General features: G+C 40.8%; 1 protein-coding gene across 3 annotated transcripts; it reads right to left on the bottom strand.

Annotated features, from left to right (window-relative positions):
- Nucleotides 1-14: 14 nt before the first annotated feature.
- On the bottom strand, nt 15-27,909 carry sgsm1a (small G protein signaling modulator 1a). Of its 3 annotated transcripts, XM_053480880.1 has the most exons (25): nt 27,651-27,909; nt 19,014-19,089; nt 16,149-16,311; nt 15,834-15,989; nt 15,014-15,081; nt 14,026-14,171; nt 12,777-12,914; nt 11,065-11,189; nt 10,138-10,205; nt 9,508-9,671; nt 8,564-8,693; nt 8,020-8,137; nt 6,959-7,023; nt 6,655-6,800; nt 5,937-6,065; nt 5,645-5,827; nt 5,415-5,483; nt 4,195-5,160; nt 3,818-3,942; nt 3,525-3,607; nt 3,339-3,448; nt 3,151-3,247; nt 2,550-2,717; nt 2,371-2,455; nt 15-1,681 (listed from the first exon to the last, which is right to left on the bottom strand). In XM_053480880.1, exons 1-25 carry the CDS (start codon nt 27,723-27,725, stop codon nt 1,663-1,665), a joined length of 3,672 nt encoding a protein of 1,223 aa, XP_053336855.1. In that variant the 5' UTR covers nt 27,726-27,909; the 3' UTR covers nt 15-1,662. The 3 variants fall into 3 exon arrangements, 2 of the variants coding, with proteins under 2 accessions (XP_053336855.1, XP_053336856.1); XM_053480881.1 differs by having other exon boundaries at nt 16-2,455; XR_008356024.1 differs by lacking the exons at nt 15-1,681; nt 2,371-2,455; nt 2,550-2,717 and having other exon boundaries at nt 3,156-3,247; nt 3,339-3,446.

Genomic DNA, 27,909 nt, shown 5'->3' with positions numbered 1-27,909 from the left:
AAATAAACATCATGTGTGGTTCTCCTTGTCATATTTGGCTCTCATAATAATAATAATAACAACAACACCATTTGATTTTATAGAGGCACATATATCATTTAATCATAAACCACATGAAACAAGTTTAGCTTTTACATACAAAAGCCAAGACAAAATTAGTGCGCCGAGATATAAACAAATAAATAAACAGCGCAAAGCAAGATGTACAAATAACACATTTCTTTCGCTATCATGAAGCAGCTAGTTTTCACATTTTTTCCACTGATATCCAAAGCATCACGATAAAATGCCACTTTCACACAGGAGCAGAAACGTCAGGCGAACACACCGCTTAAAAGAACTGTTGATGAAACAGTGGACATACTGCACTAGTCAACAAAATAGAGGAGATTTCAGTTTGGGTTCTATTCAATTCTGTAGACATGGCCATAACCCAGCTTCACTACACTCTCTGCAGTCAACACCGCTAATCTATTTTAAAGATTCTGTCTAGTGAAGATGACTAAAACATTTTATTTATATCATTTTGCTCCAGTGAGCAACAATAAAATATCACTAAAAGTACTTTGGTAGTTTGTTGCAAGTCTAATGTTCAGATGCCACTCATGGCTTAGTGGATACAGATTTTCCAAAAGTCTGACCCTGACAGGCATATCATTGTAATTCAGGTCCTGAATAGATAAAAGGCAGAGGGCAGATGCCCTAAACTTGGACTCAGGCAGCACCAGTGGGGCACACAGACTAGCAGAAACACAGTTAAGGCCACGTTGTAAACAGTAAGTTACTTCAGTATGCAAAAATAAATAGGAAGCCTTTTTATATGCTTTAATATATTTCCATTTACAAAAAAAAAACATTCTCTACCACCATGAATCATAATATATATTAAGATTGCTCTATGTAATAAATATATAATAAAGATTTTTCCTTAAGCACAAATAAGCTTTTGTTTTGTGTTACAGTCACAGTAAAGTGAAAAACCGTGGAAGTTCACATACAGGGCCTTGCATAAGGATTCAGCCATGTTGTACAGTGTACTTGGAACTAGGCTACATGCAGACCATCTTTTAACATTGAGTTTGATAAATCATTACCAATAATGCATATAATATGGAAGAAGGGTGGAACAATCTTGGGGAAGCATCGCTGGTCTCTTGTTGTTTATCTGAAGAATCCCTTCTTTTACCAAACATCCACATTCAGATGGTCATGATTGTTTCATGTCCTTTAGATTTCTTAATAACACAGGAGCTTTGTGAGGGTTTTTTATTTTATTTTTTTAACCTTGGTCTTGGAATTTGATACCTTATGATGATTTTCCTTTAGATATGGCTTCTTCCAGGAACACATGTACTTACACCAAGATCACATGACATGTTCATTTTATTTGCACCCAACTTATATTAATGTTTAAATGCATTTTATTTGTTCCAAGTAATAAATGTGACAAAGCTCCAGGGGGCGAATACTTGTGCAAGGCTCTGTAGGCTACTGTATGCCTTACAGTGATACGCTTAACGTTGGCAAACAGATGAAATACCGGCTGTGGTGTGTTCGATAACCTGATTCTGGAACGATGTCTCACAATAATACGTACATACCTGTATGTTATAAAACGCAACACTAAATATCATTACTACTGGTTTGAAGGCTGGAAGGAGATCAGACTGAGAACACGTTTCTGTAACACAGTGTTAAAGCCAAACCTTAATGAAGCACCAAACTACATAAATATTAACAGAATGCTGTGGAAAGTTATTGAAGAAACACACAAGTTGATAACAGACGTGCAGCTGTGGAAGGGAACGAAGTGAGCCGAAAGCTTTACTGACTTGGAATGTGTGATGGGATATACGTATATAAGTATAATCGTGGTTTAATAGCAATCGATAGCTATTACCTGTTACTTGCAGTAGAGTCATACTTTAAAATGTTAAAGACACCAGTGGTGCAGCGGGTGGTGTTGCTTTCTCACAGCTTCAGGGTCCCTGTTTGATTCTAAGCTCTTTGCATGTATGTGTGTTATGTGGAGTTTCAGCAGTGATGATAACCCTTTGACCCTATGACATTTTTATACTTACATCCTAGAAACATGCCAATTTGTTCCCCAGGGGTGAATAGATATGTATGTTGCCCTTTGGTCCTGGGATAGATCCCAGATCTTCCATCCTAGCCCGGGATAAATTGTTTGCTAAAGATGAACGAATACAATAGCAGCATTTTCTTATGATTGTAAGAGATAAATAATTCATAAGATAAATGCTTGGATCTGAAAGGTTCTCTTGGCTGTTTCTTGTCGAGTTTAATGCAGTAAGCACTAATGAAATGTTTTGGCACAAAGACTGACGAAGGGCGCTGAGTTTGTGTTACTTGTTTTCGATGAGCATCTGCACTTTGCAAACAAGCTCTCGAGCCAGCTCCAGGATCTGCTTCACGTTATGATGTTCAGCCATTTCTGAAAAAAAAAAAAAAAAAAACATTTATAAGCCCCACCACTGGGTTTTAAACATCGTATAGGCTTGTGTGAAGTTTTAACTTTGCTGTGATACCATTGAAAAACTTGATGATGTCAGTGAAGTCCATGTTATTCTCCAGGATGATGTCTCTGTAGATCTCAACGAGGGCTAGAGCAATGAACAGGACAAAGTGGCTAGAGGAGACGTGCTTAGCAGCCCAAATGCTCTCCCACACTGCAAACACGTCATCATAAACCAGCTCTGGGGATAGAGACAGAAAAACAACACACCAGAGAGTCAGTAAATCATAAGCACAAATCACATTTCACCGAGCTGAAAAGGTTTTCATCTTTCTTCATGCCGCAGTAAGTTCATCCATTAGTTTCCCTTGGTTTTAGCGACCCCTATAGAAATCAACAGGAATTTTAAAAAAGTTAAATAATCACCACCAAGGGAATAATTTTGGCTTCAGTTGACCAGGTTTCTCCACTGGTTTAACTGCCCTCAAAGCTCTCGCCACTAAAACCAGTCTTATTTTACAAAGCCTTAATGATCTTATCACATTTTTTGTGAACCTTAACAGGATGATTCATGTTTCAGAGAAGAAAAAAACTCCCGGTTCTCCAAACGTATTGACATGCTATCTCTCTCACAGCTCTCAGATTTGAATCGGGATTTGCAGATTTTCCGTTACCTCGTTTGAAGTCCAGGAGAAACCAGCGATAGCAGAAATAAAAGTGTGTGTAGTCGCCGTTCTGATGCATTAGCTCGAAGAGCTCCGAGTCCAGGATCTGGAGAGATGGAGAGATTTGATATGTTTGATATTGGAAATGTAACATGGCACAAACGAAAGGCTAAAGGGTGCTTTGCAATCAGGATCACCTGGATGAGAGACCGCATGTTGGCGAAGTGAGTGTCCATCGCCCCTCCGTGAGGAAAGTTCTGATTCATTCGCTTCATCAGTTCAGTGAAACAGCTAAAGGCAAGAGCCTCTGTGAGAAAAAAAAGTGTTAAAAAAAAGTAAACCACTGATCATTCAATAAAAAAAAAAAAATCATATACACTCACCATCATCAAGGATGACCAGCAGAGGAGCAAGAAGGTCACACATCCCCTGTACGTACCCGATCTCTAGATGCTGCCAGATGTAACTGTAGATGGAGTGTAGCCATCAATTATTTAAAAATAAATAAAAACTGTGACTCAGTTCAGGTTTGTTTGGGCTGATTATTGATTATGTAATTAAATACACTATATTAATGTAAATTGTGGCAATGTTAGAATCTAGACCTCTGGCTCTGCTTTATGACACCATTACGGATCCAAACAAAATTCCAAACAAAATTCCACCACTGGCTCACCTGCACATGATATTGCGGAGCTTCTCCAGGTTAGCTGGCGTGAAGTACCAATAGTTCCTGTCGCACCGTTGCACATCCTTGTCGATACGATGCAGGTTCAGAGTGTACAAGTCCAACAGCTCCTGCTGCAACCACCATGCAGTACAGTTTAACCATACAGTACTGTCAACCTGTTTCTGTTATATAACATGTTTATGTGAAGCATTTGCCGTACAAGTGTCTATGAACGAGCTGTTACTATAGAAACAAAAACTTATTAACACAAAATCAGAATTAGCAGCCAATTCAGGATGTGATCAGATTTTGTATGAACTACTGTATTAGGATGTGAACGATGCGTGCAGTTTAATGCATTTAATTATAAATAAGGCTTGTACCGAGTAAGTCGGTCTTGTGGAGGGAGGATGTGAGGTGCTGGTGTTCTTCTCACTGGCCTCAGCATGTGAATCGAACTGAGAGTAATCATTCTCCATTTCAGGTAGAAGTGCCTCAGTGCCTTCCTGAACATGCACCAACCGGGCCATGGGAATGTCCTCCATCTCGATGGCTGAGGGGGATTCGTCGGAATCTGTGGTGGGTGTCTCTTTGCTCATTTCACGCATGCTGAAGGCTTCAAACACAACAGGCACTACGATCTCCTTAACCACAGAAGCGCACGGCATCATGACCTTCTTCCTGACCGTCTCCATCTGATCTTTCTCCTTAACCCGGCTTAGACTTTGAGCCTCAGGTGCCGACTCTTTCTCTGGTCTTGAATTAGTTTGATTCTTAGACGCTTTATATGTTTGGATTTTCTCGGTTTCATTGTTCTTTATGGAAACAGAAGCATTTATGATCTCAGTCCCTGTTGTCTTTAAGCCTCCTGGACTGGATCCTGTCTCAGAGCTTTCACTTTGCTCTCCTGTTGAAATGGACACCATTATTCCAGACTTTTCCTCCTCTTTATTTTTTTCTGCTTCTTTGACCTCTTTGTCCTTTATCATTTGAGGTCCAATACCTTTCAGACATTCATCAGCTTTTGAGAGGTCTCCAACCTCTACCTCATTACACTTTTCTTGCCCTGCAGAGCTTCTCGGATCAAACACTTCCACATCAGGAGCTGTGTTGGTTTCCTCCTTCTTATCATCCTCCATGACGCTATCCTGGATGGACGCTTTGGTTGACATCTCCTGTGCGCTGCTGTCTTCTATGCTGAGAGATTCAGACAAGCCCGAAGTGACAGAGAAGTTTCTGGAAGAGGGGTGACCCGAGTCTGAGCCATTGGAGACTTTGGGGAGGAGCTTGACTTCATTGCTTTTGGACTCTACATCAATCTGTTCAACCTCGTCCACAGACTCGAACACCTGAAGGAAAAAGCCAAAGGGAAGCCAACTACTCAAGGGGAAGGGGCTTTGGGGGATGAAAAACTAGCAGGGGTAACGTGGGGACGGGGGAATACCTGTTTAGATTTAACACTGCAGAAATATGTGTCTATATTTGGCCACAAAATTATGTCTCAGAGTTGAAATCAATTTCGAGTTGACTGTTCAAAAAAATTAACTGTTTTACAAGCTATTAAACCAAGACAGGTCAGTCAGATAAATTTTGGATGATTTACCTGTGTACTGCTACTGGAGTCACTCTGCAGACGAGCTCTCTGCCTCTCTGAACTACAGCTCTGAGAAGACTAAAGACAGAGAACATTTTTTAAATAAAAAATTACATCGAGAGATCATAAGGAACTAATGAAGAAAAATTCAGTGTGTGGCCACCAGGTGTCAGGTTTATATCAGAAAATGACTGAGGACAAGTCCAGGCACTGATGTTTGTGCGTGTCACAGTGTGTACCTCATTACTGATGGACGAGTCACGATGCACCACCCTTGGACTGTTGCTGTCCATGCTGGCCATAGATGAGCACTTGGCCAAGGCTACAGCATGCTGTTCTTTTTCACGCTGCTTCACGATGGCCTCGCAGCCCAACCACTCGCTCATCGTCTTCTCGTAGCACGCCCGCACCTTGTCGTCCACCTGCAGGGGTCAGTGTTCATAGTAGGAGACCCTTATAGACAGCCTGAGTTAAGCCCCGCCCCTTTTGGTTAAATACATAAAGACGTGAGCCGCAGATCCAGATACTGACCTCTCTCCTCTCCTTCTCAGACATCCCGAACTGGTAGTGACCCAGCAGAAAGGGCCAGACCTCCTTACGTAGAGAGGGCTCAATTCCTCCAAAATATACCAAGCGCCAGAGCTCTTGCTCGTCACAAACCTTTACAACAGGACACATTGAATTAGAAAGAAAAAGGTCAGATGGTAATATTTGTCTGACCAGACATTACAGCTGTATTGATTCCAAAAGCCTGCATCCCATACCGAGATTATATAATAAAAATCTGACTATTGAACCGACTGAGTCATGAGAATAGGTAAACAACAAAGCACGCGCTAAACTGTGCCCATACAACTGGCATTGTTTGGAACACTCATAAAAATGACATGTGGTGTTTAGAGACAGCACTTTGAGCCCCAGAGGCTCTGCATTAATCATTCTGCACATATTGTGTGTGTGTGTGACTAATCATGGTGATAAATATGCATAAGCGATCCCAGCTACGCTGCGTATGCTGATTTGGGATCAGTTTCACGATGTAGTGAGCGCGGGCTTCGTCAATATGTGCATGTGTTAAAATGCAGGAGGTGACTGAGTGTGTAGGTGAGCACATGGGAACAAGCTTGTGTCTGAGGCTGTCTAGTTTACTATAAAGAGACGACACAGTGTTTTAGGCCTTGTGTGTACGTATATATAAAAATGTACGAATACTCTGTGTGTGCTTATGTGGGTGTGTGTTTATAGATACACTGCAGTTTTGCAGGAACTTGTTCCAGACCAGCGCAGTGAGACCTCCGTATGCGTCGCACGGCACATCAGGCATTACGATTGTGTGATTGACGAGAGCTGAGAGGTGCGTGCGCACCGTGGACAGGTGACGGCAGTACGCCAACCCTATGAACAGACAAAAAGACAGATTTGTTTCACAGTACTCGTGACTCTATTAGAAAATATTTCAGTGTGTTGCCACATCATCAAAATACACAGAGTACACTCTTGGATAAAACTGAAGCTGTGACTGAATGCTGTGTTTGGGTTTATACAGTACATACAGCCATAGAACGCTCTGGAGATGATCTGATTCTTCATGTTGTCACAAAGAAGCTTCAAGGGAGCTCTGCAGAAAAAATGACATATTATCACCACCATCATCATCATCATCACATGGCATTAGACAACCTGGCCCACCAAACAAATTCAGGATCAGTTGGGTAAATTAAACTAGTCTATTTATGAGGGAAATGCACAAGTCCTCCACTAGAGCAACCGAGCAATAATGTCAACTACATCAATTCCAAGTCAAAGACATTTATATTCAAAGAATTATAATATACACAGGTTTGCTCACTCACTCATCATCTATACCACTTTATCTTGTATTCAGCGTCGCTGGAGGCCTGGAGCCTATCTCATGAGACTTAGGCCACGAGGCAGGATGCCAATCCATCACAGGGCACACACACACACACACACACTACAGGCAATTTGGGAATGCCAGTTAGCCTAATCTGCAGGTTTTTGGACTATAGGAGGTAACCGGAGTCCCCAGAAGAAACCCACCAAACACGGGGAGAATATGCAAACTCCATGCACACAAAGACGGTAATCGAGTCTGGCCAGGAATTGAACCCAGACCCTGTAGGTGGAAGGTGACAGTGCTAACCACTACACCACCTGTTTACTTATTTCTTTTTTTTACAGAGACAACCCAATTTATATGTCATAACTAAGATAGATGAAAAAACAGCGTGTTTCAATTTTTTGAACTCCACAGCAGTGCTGAAAGAAGATATATTCACTGATCATGCAAAAGAAATACACTCATTTGCAAAAATGCTTTTAAAGGGTGGAAAAAAAGTCAGCCGGTTTTTAATCGACACACCAGTGACTAAATGACTGCTAATTAGACCCGTGCTCTAAAGGCGAAACACGCTATCACGTCGCGCGTCAAGCTTCCACTAACAAGAGCTGTAGCTGCAGAAAGGATTTCAGGTCTCGCTGAAAAGCATAAGTCGTTCATAATCGCTTCAGGATATTACTCCTAAAGTGGTCAAATCTGTCTCCGTCAGCGTCTCACACACGTCCTTTATCTAGACTTTAACTCCCACTGTACCTCTCGTGATTGCAGCTGTTAGGCGACACTGAATCCGAGAAGCTGGCCTGAGAACATGAGGACTTCCTTGGCGTCGGCTGCCAGATGTTCACCCCCTGCTCCGTCAGCTCTGAACCAGCTGGAACACACACGGTTAACGCAGAAGGTGGCAGAATTACTTTTCATGCTCTTAGAAGAGTAACACGTTAATGGTGTAAGTGGTACAGCTGCTAACAGGTTTATATGAATGCGCTTGTTCTAATACAGAACGCTGTTGTTTCTATAGCAACAGCTTATCCACAGGGATTATGTAATCATTAACTGAGTGCTGTGGTGTAGACAGAATAAAACACTCAGAATGTGCTCCGCTCTTACAGATTATTCCAATAGCATGAGTGTTTTATTATATCAGTCCATTTATCTTCTCATCTGTCAAGTGATTTTCAGAAAAGTGAATGTAAATGTTTTATACATATTTAAAAACTCCAACACATACCACACTCACACACACACATGCGCGCACACACACACACACACACACACACACACAATCACACACACTGACCAAGCTCAGGCTGGCTGTTGGGGAAGACAATGCGGAAGACGTAATCAGTGGCTTCGTCCTCCTCCTTATCCGAGACCGAGTCCACCGATCCCTGAGCTCCTCTCTTCTTCAGCTTAGGAAAGACTTTTCCCTAAGAGAAGAAACACGCACACACATTATCTCAATACACATTATCTTAATCCTAACAAGTTAATTGTGACAAAGAATCTAACAAAGAATAAACCCCCCAGAAGCATCAATAATCCTGGATGTCTATGAGTTTTATAATTTGATTAAACTCATTAATGATCAATGCCTGATTTGTTTTGAGCAGCTAGAATCCTTACATGTTTTACAGGTTTACAAACTACTACTAAAAGTCTGTAATAATTGCTAAAATATTGTGTAAATTGTGTTGTTTGTATTGTTTCTAGGGCTGCAACAACTGATAAAATTGATAATTATCGATAATGAAATTCGTTGCCAACGAATGCTGTTATCGATTAGTTGGGCTGCTCACGTTACTGAGGAGCTCAACCACAAGATGCACAAATACACAAAGATACACACAGATACACAGCCGCTCGCGCAATGGAGGTTACATAAGTGTCTGCAAGAAAAAGCGTGCGTCCCAAGTCCTCCAAGGTATGGGAGCAATTTACATTAAACGCCTCTAAGAAGACGGTAACCTGCACGCTATGCAAGACCGAGCTTTTATGGCATGACAGTACCGCAGTCACGAACCACGAACACTTAAAAAGAAACATGTTGGTGTTACGGATGGCGAAACATCAGCAGGGTCAGTAAAAAACTGTATCTCTTCATCATGTAAAAGTTGTATAGTTTAAGTGCTTTTGTTTAAACTGTTTGCTAACTTCGGGACAGCTTCCAGCTGCAGACAGATGTGTCATTGTCCAGCTCAGCAGCCCTGAATAAAATGAGGAAGGGGTTTTTGCGTAGCTGACCTTGCCCCTTTGGGACCACAGTGGGGGGTCGAGTTGGCCGTGAGGCAGCAGGCCGTTCTCCAGGCACGACAGGAACTGCAGGAGATGGCCGCCTTGTGGAAAACGGAGAGGAGGTCTCTGGATGCCATCCTGGTTTACCAGAACTATGGTTCCCCCGCTGTCCACTGAAACACACATACACACACACACCGTGCACAACCAGTGTAAACCATTCCAGTTAAAGAGAGGAGAGGAGTTCTAACCTCATCCACCTGCATAAGTCAACCTGAATAAAATTATCTCCAGAATTTTAAATGCAATCCAGCTTCAACTGGGTCTATGTATGTTTTTTAATAAAAGCACAGCACATTCTCACAACCCCTCTCCAGCCTCTTTCAACACTCATGCGCACATCCTCTTCCTGCAGGCTTTGTGTCTGTGTGTATAGAGTTATGAATGAGCATGTAAAAGTCTGACTCAGGGGGTTTAATTAAACCCACGCAGCGGCTTACTTCATATCTGAATCCTCTAATACCATACATATCGCAGTCATCACGTTTGGATCCTCAGGTTAGAAGCACTAAGCACTTGGGTTTAATGAAACCATGTCATGGCTAACTTTTACACAGGAGTAATAAGGCTGTAACGTACCCTGCTGATGACAATGCAGATACACAATCTCCTCCAGGCGGATGGTCATGGCGTAATCCCAATACACACTGTAGCGACAATAGCAAAACACACACACACAAGATCACAACATCATTAGGATCAGACAGCTGATTAGCATATTCATGGTGTCAGTTATCAACACAAGATCCTCAGAGAGAACAGAGCTAAAGAGCTAGCAGCTAGGAGGAAGATGTAGAAAAAAAGCTAAATGTGTGAGTGTGTGTAAAGTGCAACATCTAGCTCACTTTCTCACACACACAACACACACACATCCTGATTTGACAGCTCTGAGAAATTAGTTTAATCTCTCAGCACAAGCCTTACGGCTGTAAACACACTGCCATTCATAAATAATGAAAGAAAGGAGAATTGTAAATAAGTCTCCTTTTATTAATAAAAGATAAATAAGTCTCGATCCACACCTACCAGCATATATATTTTACTTAATTGCTTTAATTTCCTTTGATTTGTTACTGTGGTGAATAAAAGCGGAAAACCTAAATGGCTAGTCATTAGTTAGCATAGCTTTGCTGCGTCGCTCGAGCCAGGTATCCATCACAAAGAGACGTTTAGGTGCAATAATTCTATAAAATTAAATGAGACGAAACTGGATCAATGCATGTCCTGGATGAATGCATTATCACCCTGTCTCACTCCTTGGAGTTTTGTACTGCACCTTTAAAGGTTTCATATGGTACTATTGTTATTTGTTTAACAAGTGAACACAGATCTTAAACACTCCACCAAAGTGTGTGTGTGTGTTAATGCTCTAGCTGAAATACCCGTCAGATATGAGCTCCTTATACGAAGTCATATTAAATATATTAATATGTAACTATTAATATGTAAATGTAAAAAAGTGAATAGGTGTCCTTTAAATCAGGACACTGGTTTAACTGGCTGTACCTCCTCTCGTATTCCAGCTCTCCCACAGAGCCGTTCATCAGCTGATTAGGCGTCCACTTCAGCGCCATGGTGTCACCCGTTTGGTGCAGAGACAGGTACCCCGGGATTGCCTCCATGTCGTCTCTCTGTACACACAACAAGAGTGAAGAAACGCAAACGTGCTCGAGTACCGAAAGATCTGAAGGTGTATCAGGCAAAGAAGTGGTTAATGCTGCACTTCACTACAATAACATAAATATCACCTTTAGCTGTTTCTGTTATAGTTATAGCTGTTACTATAGTAACAATTCTGTATCTTTTTAAAATCGTTTTTAAAACAACAGCACATTAATATAAACCTGTAGCTTGTGGCTGCACTACTGTCTAAGCTGCTGCTGTAGAACATTAATCAATACCTTTAGAATGAACCATAGAATATATATATATATATACACACTCACCTAAAGGATTATTAGGAACACTATACTAATACAGTGTTTGACCCCCTTTCGCCTTCAGAACTGCCTTAATTCTACGTGGCATTGATTCAACAAGGTGCTGAAAGCATTCTTTAGAAATGTTGGTCCATATTGATAGGATAGCATCTTGCAGTTGATGGAGATTTGTGGGATGCACATCCAGGGCACGACGCTCCCGTTCCACCAAATCCCAAAGATGCTCTATTGGGTTGAGATCTGGTGACTGTGGGGGCCATTTTAGTACAGTGAACTCAGTGTCATGTTCAAGAAACCAATTTAAAATGATTCGAGCTTTGTGACATGGTGCATTATCCTGCTGGAAGTACCCGCAGAGGATGGGTACATAGTGGTCATAAAGGGATGGACATGGTCAGAAACAATGCTCAGGTAGCCCGTGGCATTTAAACGATGCCCAATTGGCACTAAGGGCCCTAACGTGTGCCAAGAAAACATCCCCCACACCATTACACCACCACCACCAGCCTGCACAGTAGTAACTAGGCATGATGGATCCATGTTCTCATTCTGTTTACGCCAAATTCTGACTCTACCATTTAAATGTCTCAACAGAAATCGAGACTCATCAGACCAGGCAACATTTTTCCAGTCTTCAACTGTCCGATTTTGGTGAGCTTGTGCAAATTGTAGCCTCTTTTTCCTATTTGTAGTGGAGATGAGTGGTACTCGGTGGGGTCTTCTGCTGTTGTAGCCCATCCGCCTCAAGGTTGTGCGTGTTGTGGCTTCAAAAATGCCTTGCTGCATACCTCGGTTGTAACGAGTGGTTATTTCAGTCAAAGTTCCTTTTCTATCAGCTTGAATCAGTCGGCCCATTCTCCTCTGACCTCTAGCATCAACAAGACATTTTCGCCCACAGGACTGCCGCATACTGGATGTTTTTCCCTTTTCACACCATTCTTTGTAAACACTAGAAATGGTTGTGCGTGAAAATCCCAGTAACTGAGCAGATTGTGAAATACTCAGACCGGCCCGTCTGGCACCAACAACCATGCCACGCTCAAAATTGCTTAAATCACCTTTCTTTCTCATTCTGACATTCAGTTTAGAGTTCAGGAGATTAAGGCTTGACCAGGACCACACCCCTAAATGCATGGAAGCAACTGCCATGTGATTGGTTGATTAGATAATTGCATTAATGAGAAATTGAACAGGTGCTCCTAATAATCCTTTAGGTCAGTGTATATATATATATGCTGGTTATTAATGTGCGTGTGCATGTGTGTGCACTTGTGTTACCGGCTGTACGAGCACGTTGTTCTTGCCAAACAGCAGAGTAGCTCTGGAGTTCTGGTGCAGAGACTCCACATAGTCTCTCGCTGAGGGAGACGGAGTCGGACGCTCATCAATACTGCTGCTCGAGTGTCTCTTCTGGATCTACACACACACACATACACACACACACGCACACACAAACACACACAGTGATAAATATGACAAGTGTTTCAATAGCTTTCTCTAGCCACACACACACACACACACGCAGGGTCACATATTTGATCAAATATTACTTTGGTCCAGAATGACTCAGCATTAGAGTAAAAGAGAGGTTTTGTGTGTGTGTGTGTGTGTGTGTGTGTGTGTGTGTGTGTGTAATGGAGTGCCATCTATGTGGCCTCAATCAGAATCTGCTCATGACTGGCTCCGAGCCCAGTTCTGTGTGTGTGTGTGTGTGTGTGTGTTTGTGTAGGTGTGTGTGTGTGTGTGTGGTGCCCAGCTACCATGGCCACAAGGTTTTAACCCTATGTTTGCACTGGCACACTTCTTGTGGGCGTGGCCTATCCAGACCTAAAGGATCTTCAGAATATTATGCAGGTAGTTTTAATGTTCTGGCTGATCAGAGTGTATAATACATGTTCAGCTTAGATTAGCCAATACACACTAAGAATCTCAGCTTCTCACTGAGAGAGAAAGGAGGAAGCAGTGCACGCTATGAAATGTGCCTTCAGTTCAGGCATCTTAACGTTCGGTGAGACTCGACTGCACCCTAGGGCGGAGAAGAGGAAAGGAATGTTATTAAGTTCCCCCGAAACTGTGACCTTATCAGCCACGAGTGTGTCACGCTGCACCTCACGCTATTTAATTATTAGCCAGTGTTTGCCTTTTTCCTCCACATGCCTTCAGCTCTGTTTAAATAAAGCAGGAGTGGAAGGATCGGCTTATAAAGACCAAATCTGATTTGTGTGTGAGTGTGTGTGTGTGAGTGTGTGTGTGTGTGTGTGTCTGTGAGTGTGCGTAAACAAGAAATAACAAGGCTAAAGTCCTTCCTTGCAGTCTTATAAAAGGTTGTAGTGGATAATTAAGGGTTATTCAGTGTCGTGCAAAAGTATTCGCCCCCTCATTCAGTTCTACGCTCTGTAGTGGACACGCAGTCAGTGCGGTGTAAGCTTTAGAGTACGCTACTGAATGTTGTGTTGAGTATCTACTACTGAATCTTGTGTTGAGTGTGTGTTAGACAGAGTGTGTGTGTATTTGTAATGACACTCACACACAGAGCGGGCCTCTTAGTGGGCGAGTCCTGTCTGTAGTGCGCGCTGTGGATCCTGTGTCTCTGCACCAACTCGTCTGCCGAGGGGTCCGTCCAGAAATGATCGGCCGTCTTCATCTTAGTGTACTCCAGCGCACATGGACCCACTGAGAGTGAGAGAGAGAGAGAGAGAAATGTGAAGAGGAGAAGAAATAAAGCGCTCAAAGGTAATGCAAGCAGAACAGTGATGCAGAGAAAAAAAATTAATGAAAAAAGATGAAAAGATTGATAAAAGAGACATGGTGGAAGAAAAGGAGAAAAAAGATGACAAGGATGGAGGGAGAGCAGGAGTGAAACAGATTAAACAGAAAGATAAGAGAGAGATGGAAATCTCTGTTTAAAGCAGGACCGTCAGGCAGAATTAAGGGAGATGAAAGGACAACTGGGGAGACAGATAAGGAAAGGACAGAGACATAGGGACATATGGGATTAGGAGATAGAGGATAGATGGAGATAAAGAGAAGGAGAATGACAAGCGTGAAGATGAGCAACAGACTGATGATGGATGGAGACAAATAAAAACTGAGGCAAGTGTAAAAAGGGTTAAATGAAAGACTGAAGTAAGGGAGACAAGAAGAGGACACAGGAAGACTGGAAGAGATGGAGATCAATGGAAAGAAAAAACGACAGAAAAAATGGCAACATAGAGGGGGAGTAAGGGATTGACAGAGAGACAGATGGAGAGACAGAGGGACAGAGAGATGGAACAGAGACAGAGTGTGAAAGACTGAGAAATAGATGAAAATGAGGTATAGGGAGACTAAAGGGGGAAACGGAACAGATGGACAGAGACATGAAAGAGAGATGGAGGAAGTGTGGAAATTTAAAAGCTGTATAGAGATGGAGAGACACGGAAAGTCTGAATATACAGTAACAGTGATGCTGGTGAAGAGATGAAGAGACACATGAAGAGATAGAGGTGAAGACAGATGGAGGGAGAGAAACACACCTAAGAGAGAGGCGAGGATGGGGCCGTCCACTGGGTCCATAAGCACCGCCTCCTTTTCATAATACTTACTGAAATCATAACATTGTTATCAGCAAGTATCTATCCATTCGTCTATTAATTGATTTATCCATTCATCAATCCATCCAACATACACATGTCCATTTATCCAACCATCTGTTCATCTATCCATTCATTTGTCCAATCATCCATTCACCAATCTTTCCATCCATCCAAGCATTCCTCTGTCCATTCATCCATCCTTCCATGATCTGTTAATCCATCCAAGCATCCATCCATCCGACCATCCATCATACATCAATCCATTCATCCATTCAGTGATCCATTGCTCCATTTATCTAGCCTTCCAGTAGTCTATCCATCTATCCATCTGTCCGAACATCTGTCTAATCATCTACCAAATATTCGTTAATCCATTTAGTTGCCCTATTTATCCATCCATCCATGTATCCATCGGTTCATCCATCAAATCCTCCATCCATCCATCTTTCTACTCCTTTATTTTATAACAGCATTTGAAGCCATTTCTGTACTCCTCTATCTGTCTGTCTCTGTCTGTCTCTCAGTCTTTGTCTCATTGCCTGTCTCTCCTTCAATATGTCTATCTCTTTGTCCCTCTCTATATTTCTCTCTCTCTCTCTCTCTCTCTGATTCACTTACTCCCACATTTCCTCTCACTTGATCTTTCACCTCCTCTTTCCTTGACTCACACATTTCTCGTTTGACCTCCTTCATTTCCACATCTAATGTAATTTCCTGCTGTCTCTCTCTCTCTGTCTCTTTCTCTGTCTCTGTCTCATACCTGCTGTTCTCCACCAGGTACAGGACGATTTTGTCGAGCACTTTCTCTATGAGAGCTGTGCGGATCCAGAGGTGCCGAGCGGCCTGGGACGAGAGGCCGGGGAGACGAGGGGGTAGTTTACGAGACGTCTCACTGTACGAACCCATCTGAGCTCTCCTACACACACACACACACACACACACACACACACACACACACACACACAAACAGAGGAAAAGAAAGGTTATGGACAGTGCGTTTATGAACCAGTTATGCACATCTGCGTGTGTGTGTGTGTGTGTGTGTGTGTGTGTGTGTGTGTGTATTCCCTCTCACTTGCTCTCCAGCAGCTGCTCCAGTTCCTGAGCTTTGCGGCAGAGTTGCTCGGCTGGAGGGAAACTCTTCCCCACTTTAGTAAACAGAGCTGCTACTTTGTTACTGCGCAAAAATCCAGCAGCTCTCCGCTTCAGGCCATGTAGCATACACGCCTCCACTGCAGCTACACACACACACACACACACACACACACACACACACAGTGAGAAACGCATTCAGGTCTAAGGGTAAGTGGTCAATTACACACACACACACACACACACACACACACACACACACACAATGAATGAACATACTGCATATGTTCGTTCAGAATACTGAGGCACAGACTCACACTGAGTGCTACGTGGCAGAGTTTGTGTGTGTGTGTGTGTGTGTGTGTGTGTGTGTGCCTGTTGACTCTTGGGTCAGGTGGGGGGGGTAGTCTGTGTAACCATGGCGACCACCTCCGACAGAGTACACTCTGTGAATCATTTTCCTCATCACTGCACTCCAAGTCTGTGTCGCTCTCTCTCAACTCTATAAGTGTATGTGTGTGTGTGTGTGTGTGTGTGTGTGTGTGTGCGTGTGCGTGTGTGTGTGCTGTACATATATGTGTGTTTCCAAGGAATGCCACTTTCACTTTACTCCTCTTTATTCCTGGTCTGGCTTTTTCATCAACCCCCCCCCCCCCCCTCCTCATTTCCTCATGTTTATCCCCTTATCTTCCTCAGCTTCATTTCCCCCTCTCCATCCCATAATATTACTCCTCTTCCGCCTCCTCTTCATCCCCTTCTCTTCCCCTCCATCCTCCCCTCATCTTCCTCTTCCTCCTCTTTCTCCTCTTCATCCGCTTACTGTATCTCCCTCTTCTCATCTATACTTCATCTACACAGAGCCAAACACCACTCAACACCAAACTTCAACAGTATGCATGGACACACACACACACACACACACACACACAGGTGTGGCATGTGCTTTTTCTCCACTGTAAATCAGACGCACTAACCAATCAGGAGCATCTCTGAACATGTATGTAAAAAAGAGGGAAAGAGAGAAAAGAAAAAAAAAGCATAAGGACAGAGACAGGTGACTGAACTGAGTGAAGAGTGAGAGAGAGAGATTGAGAGAGAGAGAGTGTGTACATAAGGGGGGGCATAAGGGAGTTACCAAGATAGAGTGAAAGATATCAGTTTATTACAGTTTATCAGCTGTAATATCCACAGGAATGGGAAATGAGTGAGTGTGTGTGTGTGTGTGGGGGGGGGGGGGCTGCTTATTAAAAACACAGGACTAATGTTTGTTCCCGCCCTGTGTAACCATGGCAACGGAGCTGAACAGTGATGGCGGAAATGGTGAGGATGCTAAATTTCTCTCTGCGTGTCTGTGTGCGTGTGTTTATGTGTGTGTGTGTGTGTGTGTGTGTGTGTGTGTGTGTGTGTGAGAGAGAGAGAGTAAGTGAGAGACGGAGGCAGAGACCTCGTCTGCTACTGATGCAGCGTGCGATTCAGACTGTTCAAGTACAAAACCGTTTCAGAAAAAGCTTGTGGAGAGGAAGAGCAGAAAGATAGAGAGAGAGAGAAAAAATGGTGTTTAAAAAATAGAAGAGTGCATAGTGAGGAAATGATAGAAGAACGAAGGAGACATGAAAGGAAATAAAGGAGAGAAAGGGATAAATGAAAGAGTGATGTAAAGTAAGAATGAAAGTAAGATGGATGTAAAGAAAAGCATGGGAAGTAAAGCAGGAAGCACCAAAGGAGAAAAGGAGATGAAAGAAAGGAGAAGAAAGAAAGGCATGATGGGAAGGAAAAGATGGAGGAGAGAAACGAACAGAAGGAGGAAGGAAAAGTACAAGACAGCAAGAAGACAAGAGAGAAAGTGAATGAAAGAAGAGAGAGAAAGTTTGACGAGATAAACGAGAGAGTGCATGTGATCAATGAGTAAACACCATGCTGTGAGAACACACACACACTTATACACGTGCACACGTGCACACACACACACACACACACACACACACGTTACAGTATTCCTCCTAGAGCGCTGATCACTGCTCCGTGCAAATCCTTTTTCCCCCAGAGATTCACGTCTGTAACTATTTTCATGGTCAGTGACCCCCGTGCTAATGAGTGCACTGACACACTTTAGTTTACCCTGTGTGTGTGTGTGTGTGTGTGTGTAGGAGTTGCCGTGACATAACACTCTCGCTGAAACCTGTGCGTCGTGACAGACACGTTGACAGATCTGCTGTGTTAGGCGCATGTGTGTGTGTGTGTGTGTGTGTGTGTGTGAGATAGATCCAGTGTCTAATATGGTGTAGTTCCCCATAAAAACCAGCTCTGATCAGTGAAGGGATGTACTCCACCTCTCTGTCTCTCGTGTTTAAGTGGCTGGTGAGTTTTAACTTGGCTGTTTGTTTTTTCTTCCTTTTTAAAGAAGGATGAAGAGTTTCTGATAAAATCTCTCTCTCTCTCTTTGTCTATCCCTCTCTCCTACTCTCTTCTTCCTCAGCACTCAGTGTGACGGATGCTAATTCGCATGTTCCTCCCAAACCCCTTTAATCACTGCTGAATCCGGTGGGAGGAGAGAGACTGAGAGAGAGAGAGAGAGAGAGAGAGAGAGACAGAGACAGGAGAGAAGACACATTGTGCATCTTTTGATCAAATCATCAATCCACTTCCTGAATTCATTATTAATCTCCAAATCATCAAAAGCCCTGTGCTCTGACTGAGACACACACACACACACATACACACACATACACAGAGACTAAGAGTTAAAACAGAAAAATAAATCCCAAAGAACATCTTCAGCGTCACTGTTTCATTTCTGTCTCACTGTCTCTGCAACTGATCGGCAACGTTATCAAACATGTCCTCTTACCGCAAAAGGAGACGATGTGACTGCTGTCTTCGTGGACAAACTTGCGTGTGACTGCTTCCTCCATGATCTGCTTTACCTGTGAAGCCAAACAAAGAGAGAGAGAGAGAGAGAGAGAGAATTACAGGATGTCCTTTGGTATTATTACGTTCAGGAACATCTCCTTATGTTGGTTCAGCTGGTCAGGAGCGAAGAACACCATCAAGCTAAAATCCTGATTGTGCGAGATTAGTTTAGGAACTAAAAACAAACAAGTTTTTTAATGCTGTTTGGAGACCCAGAGAGGTTCATTATGTCATCCCTGCACCTTAAGGAACCTTGAGTCAAGGATTCGGGTATAGAAATATGTGGAGCAACATCTAGATCAGAACCCCTGAGCACCTCAGGTGAGCTCTGTGGACAGAAATGGACAGATCCTTATGATGCTGTAAAGAAAAACCTGAGTTAAGTTATTAATGAGAGCAATATGCATCAACAGGAACTTTCGTAACTTTCGTAGTTCCTCGTAGTTCCTCGGTTCCTGGTAGTTCCTGATGTCTATGCTTGATACAGGAGATGTCTCAGGATATCTCCTCAGGAACCCAGTTTCTGGTAGTTCCAGACATCGCCTACATCAGGCCTGGAGTTTCTGGTAGTTCCTGATGTCTCAAGCGTACACTTTTCGAATGGATCTAACCCTTGTAGTGTTGAAGTCAGCTAGCAAGTCGGTGCCTAGATGTTATCGACGGAACTGTTTACAATGGAAAATCTTCTCAAGCAGGGAAGTAAAAATTGGATCCAGCTGCTGGACAAGATGGGCTGCAGGGTCATAGGTGATGAAATCTCCAGCACAATTTAGATTTCTTGAACGTGTGTGTGAGATGATCACTTGTCAAAGCCCAAGGGAGGTGGTTCGGCTTTCAATTGGCATGTTTACGCGTGAATCAGAGTCATGGTGTGAAGGTTTAATATTTTTTCAACTAACACTGCTTTCCTTTTCTAAAGAACTCGATTAAGAAGCTACATACTCCTGAGTTCTGAGCACAATTTCATTTAGCAGCCTTTATAAGATCTAGACTTTTGAACCTGCCGAGTGTGAAGGTGGACCTCAGGCGTGAATCTACTATTAGACATAAAAGAGCACGAATGAGTCACAATGCAGGTGTGAAAACAGCGCACAATGGGAGCTCAGTCTCCTCCGTCACCATAATAATGTCTCAACTGCGTGAGAAAAATAGCCGGATCGATGAGGCTTAAAGTCGAATGTGTTTCACTTTACTATAAGAAGTTTTGTGTGTGTGTGTGTGTAAGGGGATTGATTTGTCCTTCTGGTCTACAGAACACTGATAGCTACCAAACATCTGGTGGTTCTCCAAATGCATCGAGACCCTGAACAGGAGAAAGCAATTACTGATCACTTTTCAGCTCAGTAATAAGAAGTGCTAAAAATTTAGTGGTTACAAAGGTGTCTAGACGTACTTAAAGGACAAGCAGGAAGTGGGACACGGCTAATGAGAGAAGTCCAGAGCAAAGCGCAGGACAAAGATTCGACTCGAGCAGGAAGGTCATCACCACGGGCAACAGGCCTGAGTCATCGTCACTTAGTTATCCTCTTACAAACTAAAGCTGAAGCGTCAGGGGTTATGAAGTGGGTCTGATCCCGTGTACGACAGCAGTGTAGGAGGACAGCCGTACGGACGTACTGTTCGGTTTAATGGTCTCCAGTTTGGTCAATGGTCTCCAGTAGGGCAGCATCTAGTCTGGGACTAATCAAAGATCTTGTCATGATGTCCAGGCTGTGAAAATGCTCACTCATCTCATGAACTGCATCCAGTCTCAGGCTGGAGTGCTCGTTAGCGCTCGACTGCCTCGTTTCAAGAAAAAGCTTTGAACCCCGAGACCTAAAGATAAGTGTGTTATCATTCCTGGCTAATAAAAATAAAACGGAGCATCATTACCAGCATTAGGCATTATAATTACTGTTTAATTATGGCTTAGCACATAGGACGTACACATGAGTGGAAATGCAGTATCCATTCCAAGCACTGAGGGCAGTGCGCTGCCTAGAGCGAGTCGTGAACGACGTGAAAACACTCACGATCTCGTTAAACACACAAGGGTGTGTTTGCAGAGAAGGAATGGATTATTAAATTTGCAATACCATAGTAGAGGCCTTTTAAAAAATCACTAAACTGAGAGAGAGAGCGAGAGAGAGAGACACAAAGAAAGAGAGACAGAAAAGTAAAGAACAAAGAGACTGAGACAAACAGGCAGAGAGAGAAAGAGTGCTAAAGAGAGGAAAACTTGAAAAAATAAAAAGGCAGACACAAACAAAGAGGCAGAAAATGTGAAAAGGAGGGAGAGTAAGAGGCAAAGAGAGACAGAGAGACACAGCAGAGAAAGATAGAGAGGAGCAGAGTGAGAGAATATAAGACTAAAGAAAAGAAAAAAAGAAATAAAATTATAGACAGACAGACAAAACATGAAAGTGAAGAACAAAAAAATTGAGAGAGAGAAAGCAACACATAGAGAAAGACAGAGACAAATGGCATAAAAGATACAGACAGACAGAAATGAGAGTTTTTTTTTTACAAAACCTTTATTTACAGTGATCGATGCTGAGTGCTTGAACACAATAAATTGCTAAAAATGTGAAATGAGGAAGAGAGAAGTAAGTAAATAGATATATAAAATCAAATTAAATAAACTAGTCATCTCTCAGTAAAATCATCTGTAAAGTGCTGTTCCTCATCTTGTAAAGTACAAATAATGCCTCTGTTACTCCACTGCTGCTTAAAGGTCTCTGGGTTTTTCATCGCTCTGTAAAACCTGAACTCATACCGGAACACGGTCTGGACCTGACAATACAGCGCCGACCTGCACTGACCTCCGGACCCGCTCACATGCGCTTCAAGATCGGTTTTACACGATTTCTCTCCTGCACCCGGGATAAAAATTATTTTTGAATATTTTAAATTAAGAAAAAATTAAGAATGTGCGTTAAAATACTGAAAAACCCAGTAAGTTCTATATAAAACAAGTGAAAGATGAACATGTGTTTGAGGATACAGGTATATTGAGTAGAGGATCCATGAATTACATGTGGGGTTCATGTTGCTAAAGAATATCAATAATGCAGCTAATAATCTTTCATGAAGATTGATTAGACTCGTCTTTATTATACCATGCATTAAAATTAGACCAGCTATTGATAAGTTTAGATTCGTGCTGATGACTCTCATTGAGATTGGACCAGCTGATTTGATTAGACTGAGTATAAGTTAAGGGTAAGGGAAGATTTTAATACCTTAGTAAAAAAAAAAAAAACTAAATAAACTAACAAGTGATTAGAACAAATGATTATACCAGTCATTGAGATTAGACCAGTTATTAATTTGGTTAACTCAGATTAGATTAGATTAGATTAGATTAGATTAGATTAGATTAGATAGATTTCCAGTTTAGGGTAAGCACAGATGACAAGGTGTATTAAGTGGATCACATACAGTATACAGAGTTCGCTCATGTTAATAGCCTTGATGCTGTTCCTGTACGATAACTGCCTGCTCGCTCTGTACAGGGTCAGTGCTCGGCTAGGACTGACCATCAGCGGGAGGCCAGACCAAGGTCAGAGAGAGAGAGAGAGAGAGAGAGAGAGAGAGATGCAAAGAAGCACAAATAAGAGCTCACTGAAAAGAAAAAAAAATAATGGAGAGAAAGACAGAAACAGGAAACAGAAAAAGACAAAGACATAAGTTGAGGCATATGAGCCAAGACAAACAGAGAAACAGAGACACTGAAGCAGAGACAGAGAGAGAGACAAAGAGACACAAAGAAAAACAGAGAGAGTGAAAGAGAATAAATTACCACAATCAGCTTGGGCCACTGCTTCAAGCCACCAGGGAATAAATCAATAATCAGAGAGAGAAAGAGAGAGAGAGAGAGAGAGAGACACGAAAGAGAGAGAGAGAGAGAGAGAGAGACGAAAGAGAGAGAGACAGAGCTTGCAGCTGATTTAAAGAAAGGTGGCAGCAGATAAATATCAGGCTGAGTGTGAGTAATTACACCATTTACACCATGTTCATTTAAATCGAGCAGAGAAGCGTGCATCTGCGCTTTCTTACACACTCTCACACACCAGGAACCAAACAATGAAGTGTAACACATGCACACACACACACACACACACACACACACACACACACACACACACCAGAGTTTTGTAATAAGATTTGTGGTTTTCCTCTTCATACGGATATAATCATCTGACCTCATCCCCAGTCTGTACTTGGCTGCACCACAGCGCTGTGGAATTCTGGATTCTGATTGGTCAGAAGGTTTACACAGGTTTGTCTCGATGTGTTCGTTCTAAAGCACTACTGTTTCTATAGTAACAGCTCAATCACCAGGACCAGTATGGTGAAAGGAGTCTCCAGTGCCAGTGCTTTGTAACAGTCAGAGGTAAAGCTGTGTGTGTGTGTGTGTGTGTGTGTGTGTGCGTGTGTGTGTGTGTGTGTGATAATTCAGCTGTAAGCTCTTCTTCATTCATGAAGCAACCAATCCAGCTTGACGAAACGTGCTTCAGTAACTACCTGCTCCATTCTACTACACGCTGAGACAGAGCTCTGCTCACACCTGGCTGTTTCAGTCACTCAAACAACTAACGACTGAAGATGAGACAGAAGAAAAAGATAAGTAAATAAGCTACAGAGCTCTTCACACTCCATCTGTTTATACTGTGCTTTAGATATATGCATGAACGGGTCAATATGGAATACATTTACCACACACACACACACACACAAAGAGAGGGGGAGAAAAGATGAGTCACAAAAAAGCATTTGAGACCTGATTTGCATAAATCCATAACGAAGGCGGAGTCTGCATCTATTGTCATCATTAACAGTAAGACTATTTAAGTAAGACTAATTACTAATTAATTTGTAACAAAGTACAAGAAGCATTAATCAGATATTAACATGCAGGCAAGTATTACCTCTCTAATGATCAGACTGGGAATTGATTGGATGTTATAGTGAGGTGTCGTCTATATATGGACATAAGTATACTATTATTGATTAGAATACCTCTTAAACAAACAATAAATTAAACAAACAATTTATTTTACTTTTAATTAAGTTTAGACAAAATTAGGTTAGATTAGATTTGATTAAGTGATAAATTTAAGGTATGTGGTGTTGAGAATGCACAATTTATTCGGTATTGCAAATTATTGATTATACCACACATTGAGATTAGACCATCTTTAGATTAGATTAGATTAGATTAGATTAGATTAGATAAACAGTTTGATAAACATATTATTAAAAGGTATATTAAGTAGAGGATTCATGAATTACACGTACGGTTCATGTTGCTGAATGAATATCAGTAAAGCAGCTTATAATCTTTCATGATAATTGATTAGACTCGTCTTTATTATATTTAGTCTTGATTATACCATGCATTAAAATTAGACCAGCTATTGATAAGTTAAGATTCATGCTGATGACTCTTATTGAGATTGGACCAGCTGATTTGATTAGACTGAGTATTAGTTTAAGGTAAGGCAAGATTTTAATACCTTAGTAAACAAAACGGTAAACTAAATAAACTAACAAGTGATTAGAACAAATGATTATACCCGTCATTATCATTATTATTATTTTGTTAACTCTAATTAGATTAGATTAGATTAGATTAGATAGATTTTTAGATTAGGATTAGGAACATAGATGACAGGGTGTTATGATACATACAGTATGATCTAGAATGATAACTAATCATATCCAGTATTGCTTATACTAGTATGTGACATTGGATGAACCAGTGACTGAGTAGTTATTGATTAGATTAGATTTATTAGTTTAGGGTAATAACTGATTAAAATATCTACTGTATATATTATACTAGAGCACTGACACTAACAAATGGTTAGATCCAGCATTGATAATACCAGTCATTCCCTTACACAAAGAAAATATATTTCTTTATATATTAACTGTCAATATATTGATAATTTAGCGTTCAGATTTAAATATATTCACTGTATACATAATAATATATTGTATTAATATATTTCTATATATCGGAAAAAACATTAAAATTAATGCCGCTTTTCATATATTGAGAAATATATTTAAACAGATATCTTAATGTATGTAATTTTATATTTAACAATATACTTTATAATATATTGAATTTAATTAAATAGATCTATTTCTTTATATATTTTTACAATATGCTTATGCAAATGAGCCATAAACAAGACCATAGTGAGATTAAAGCCAGATATTAATGAGATGCATGAAACACAAATGAGAAATATTATAGGTTTATTGAACATATTAAAAATCCTGAATTAACAGCATACAGTAATAACCCACAACAATATAAAAAATGTTTACTAATACCACTAATTTATAAATTGAGTCCAGAACTCCAGAATTCACCTGCAGTTTCTTTGTTGAGATTTGTGTTCTCCTCGAAGGTTTCTGAGGTGGCATGCGTCTGAAAAGAACCCAGTTAAAGCAAAGTTTATATAGTTACCAAGATAGCCTTTACACAAACAAACATATTGGTCTTTATTTATAAAATATAATTAACTGATGTCCATAAAGTTACATGTTCTGGTAACTACTGTTAAACATTAAAGACTTTATAATCATGCAGTGACATTTACTTAATATTTTTAAAAAGAGAACAGGTAAAAGTAACTTAATATGTCAAACCACACTGGTTAACTTAGGAGGAGCATAATAATAATAATAATAATAATACTGTAACCAGCTGACTGATTTTACCTTAAAAAAAAACAAAACAAATAAAAAACTAAACAACAACTTTCAACCACACTGGTGTTAGTTACCTAGAAATGCTAATTCACATGCTAAACCACCCACAGGTAGAATTTGAACTCCTTTTATAATAAAAAAAAAAAAAAAAAACATAAGCTGTGTAATTTTTTAGCTAAAATATACATGTTTTTTGACCACAGACTCTGTGGTTTTAACTTTTAACATTTTTTTTTTTTACATTCTATCATTATTTTTAACATTCTGACTCCTTGTCAATAATAACTGTGCACTAAATTTTAAATTCGGTGCAAAAAAGTAAAACCCACCTTTACTGTCAGCTTTGTCTCCTTCTTGGTCTTCATCTTCATTTGATTTGCGGCAGGTAAAGTAGGTGGTGCAATACAGCCACCTAAAGGTCTGGATGAATGATGATAAAGTGGTTTTGCTGACTTGAGACCGAGGCCTGGCGATGCCCTGCACATTTCTCTAACACACTAGCCACTTGAACATTTTCAGGCTTAGAGCATGTGTGGGAGAAATTGTGGAAAATTATGTCTTCATTAGAATCTATATGTACTGTAGGCTTAATTGGGTTGGCCATGAGAAAATGTTGAACATTCAATCATAATTGTATACTTAAAAATAGGTTTGGCCTTAAATGATTAGTGTATACAGAAATCACTGAACACAAACATTATCTCATTGCTTTACTTTTTAATTAAAAAAATAGTATGCATATTTTGTTTTTTTATTGGTAATGCCATTTATACAGAATGTTAAGTAAGTTTGCCATTTGCCAGTGTAACTTTAATAAATTCAATATTATTTAATAAATAAGTTTCAATTGTGTTTTAATAAAAACAATTATGAGTATAAATATATAGTTTTTTTGTCTGCATTGCAATATATGTATCCTTACATGATCCATTCATATATGCAATATATAATAAATAATAATATGATCCATGCAATATATTAATAAATAGCACTAGTTTCCTATACTGTATATGGAAATGTATTATTTAATATATTGCATTATAATTTTACAATATATTGCCTTTTTCCTTAAGGGTTGTTTATTTTAGATTAGATTAGATTAGATTAGATTAGATTAGATTAGATTAGATTAAATGGATGATCAGAAAAGCAGTAACAGAGGGATATTATATGCTTTGTGTCGACTGGCAATACAGATGACTATATTGATCATCCCAGGTGTTGAGATTAGACTACCTATTGATTAGATTAGATTAGGTATGGATTTAAGGCTAAGTGGTTTTATGGGAATTACTAAAAAGACCGGCTAATGAATAGTTAAGGTATTGAATGGACTATTTATTGATTACATACAGTATTGATCAGACCATGCATAACCTGGCTTGGTTTCAACAGATTACGCATTAACTCGAGTTAGTAGTGATCAGACCAGGCACTACTTTACTAATATTTCATAGTAGATCAGACATTATACATTTGGTTCAAGCTAACAAGATGTACAGTGAGTACTAATGTTAAGACTTGGGTTTAGACCAGGATTGGATTAGATTAGACAGTGATTATACATTAGAGGTAGTAGCACATGTGACATTGTGGAGGTAAAATTCATTCTGTGTGTGTGTGTGTGTGTGTGTGTAGCCGACAGGAGCACTATCTTGAACAGCACCCATTTGGGATGTATATATACACCTCCCTATTGGACACTGAGTGCACTGCATGAGGTGTAAATCTGTCCTGTTCCTCAGCCTGTGTAGTACACCTCTATAATGACTGATGAGCGGTTTGTAACGTGACCCTGTATGTATGCATGTATGTTTGTATTTATTTATTTATTTGTTTATGGATATATATTTTAATTCTCACTCACCTCCTTCTTGGCGTTGCGGAGCAGCCTCTGACGCGTCTCGGCTTCTGCATTCGCCGAAACCCGTTGAAATGACATCACGCCAGTTAATTAACTGCAATTAAACTTAGAAGAAGAAAAAAAACCCGTACAGAAGCGCACTTTTTTTCCCAGTGAGAAGGACAGGAAGGACAGGAAGGGCAGAAAGTCCCGCTGATTACGACGCGATGGTTTCCTCCTCACCTGCCGCGGTTGCCATGGTTCCAATGGCTCGAGCCCAGCT

The sequence above is a fragment of the Clarias gariepinus genome, chromosome 21 (assembly GCF_024256425.1).
Source record: "Clarias gariepinus isolate MV-2021 ecotype Netherlands chromosome 21, CGAR_prim_01v2, whole genome shotgun sequence".
In the NCBI taxonomy this organism is placed as follows: Eukaryota; Metazoa; Chordata; class Actinopteri; order Siluriformes; family Clariidae; genus Clarias; species Clarias gariepinus.
This window is presented reverse-complemented; position numbering and strand designations above follow the sequence as displayed.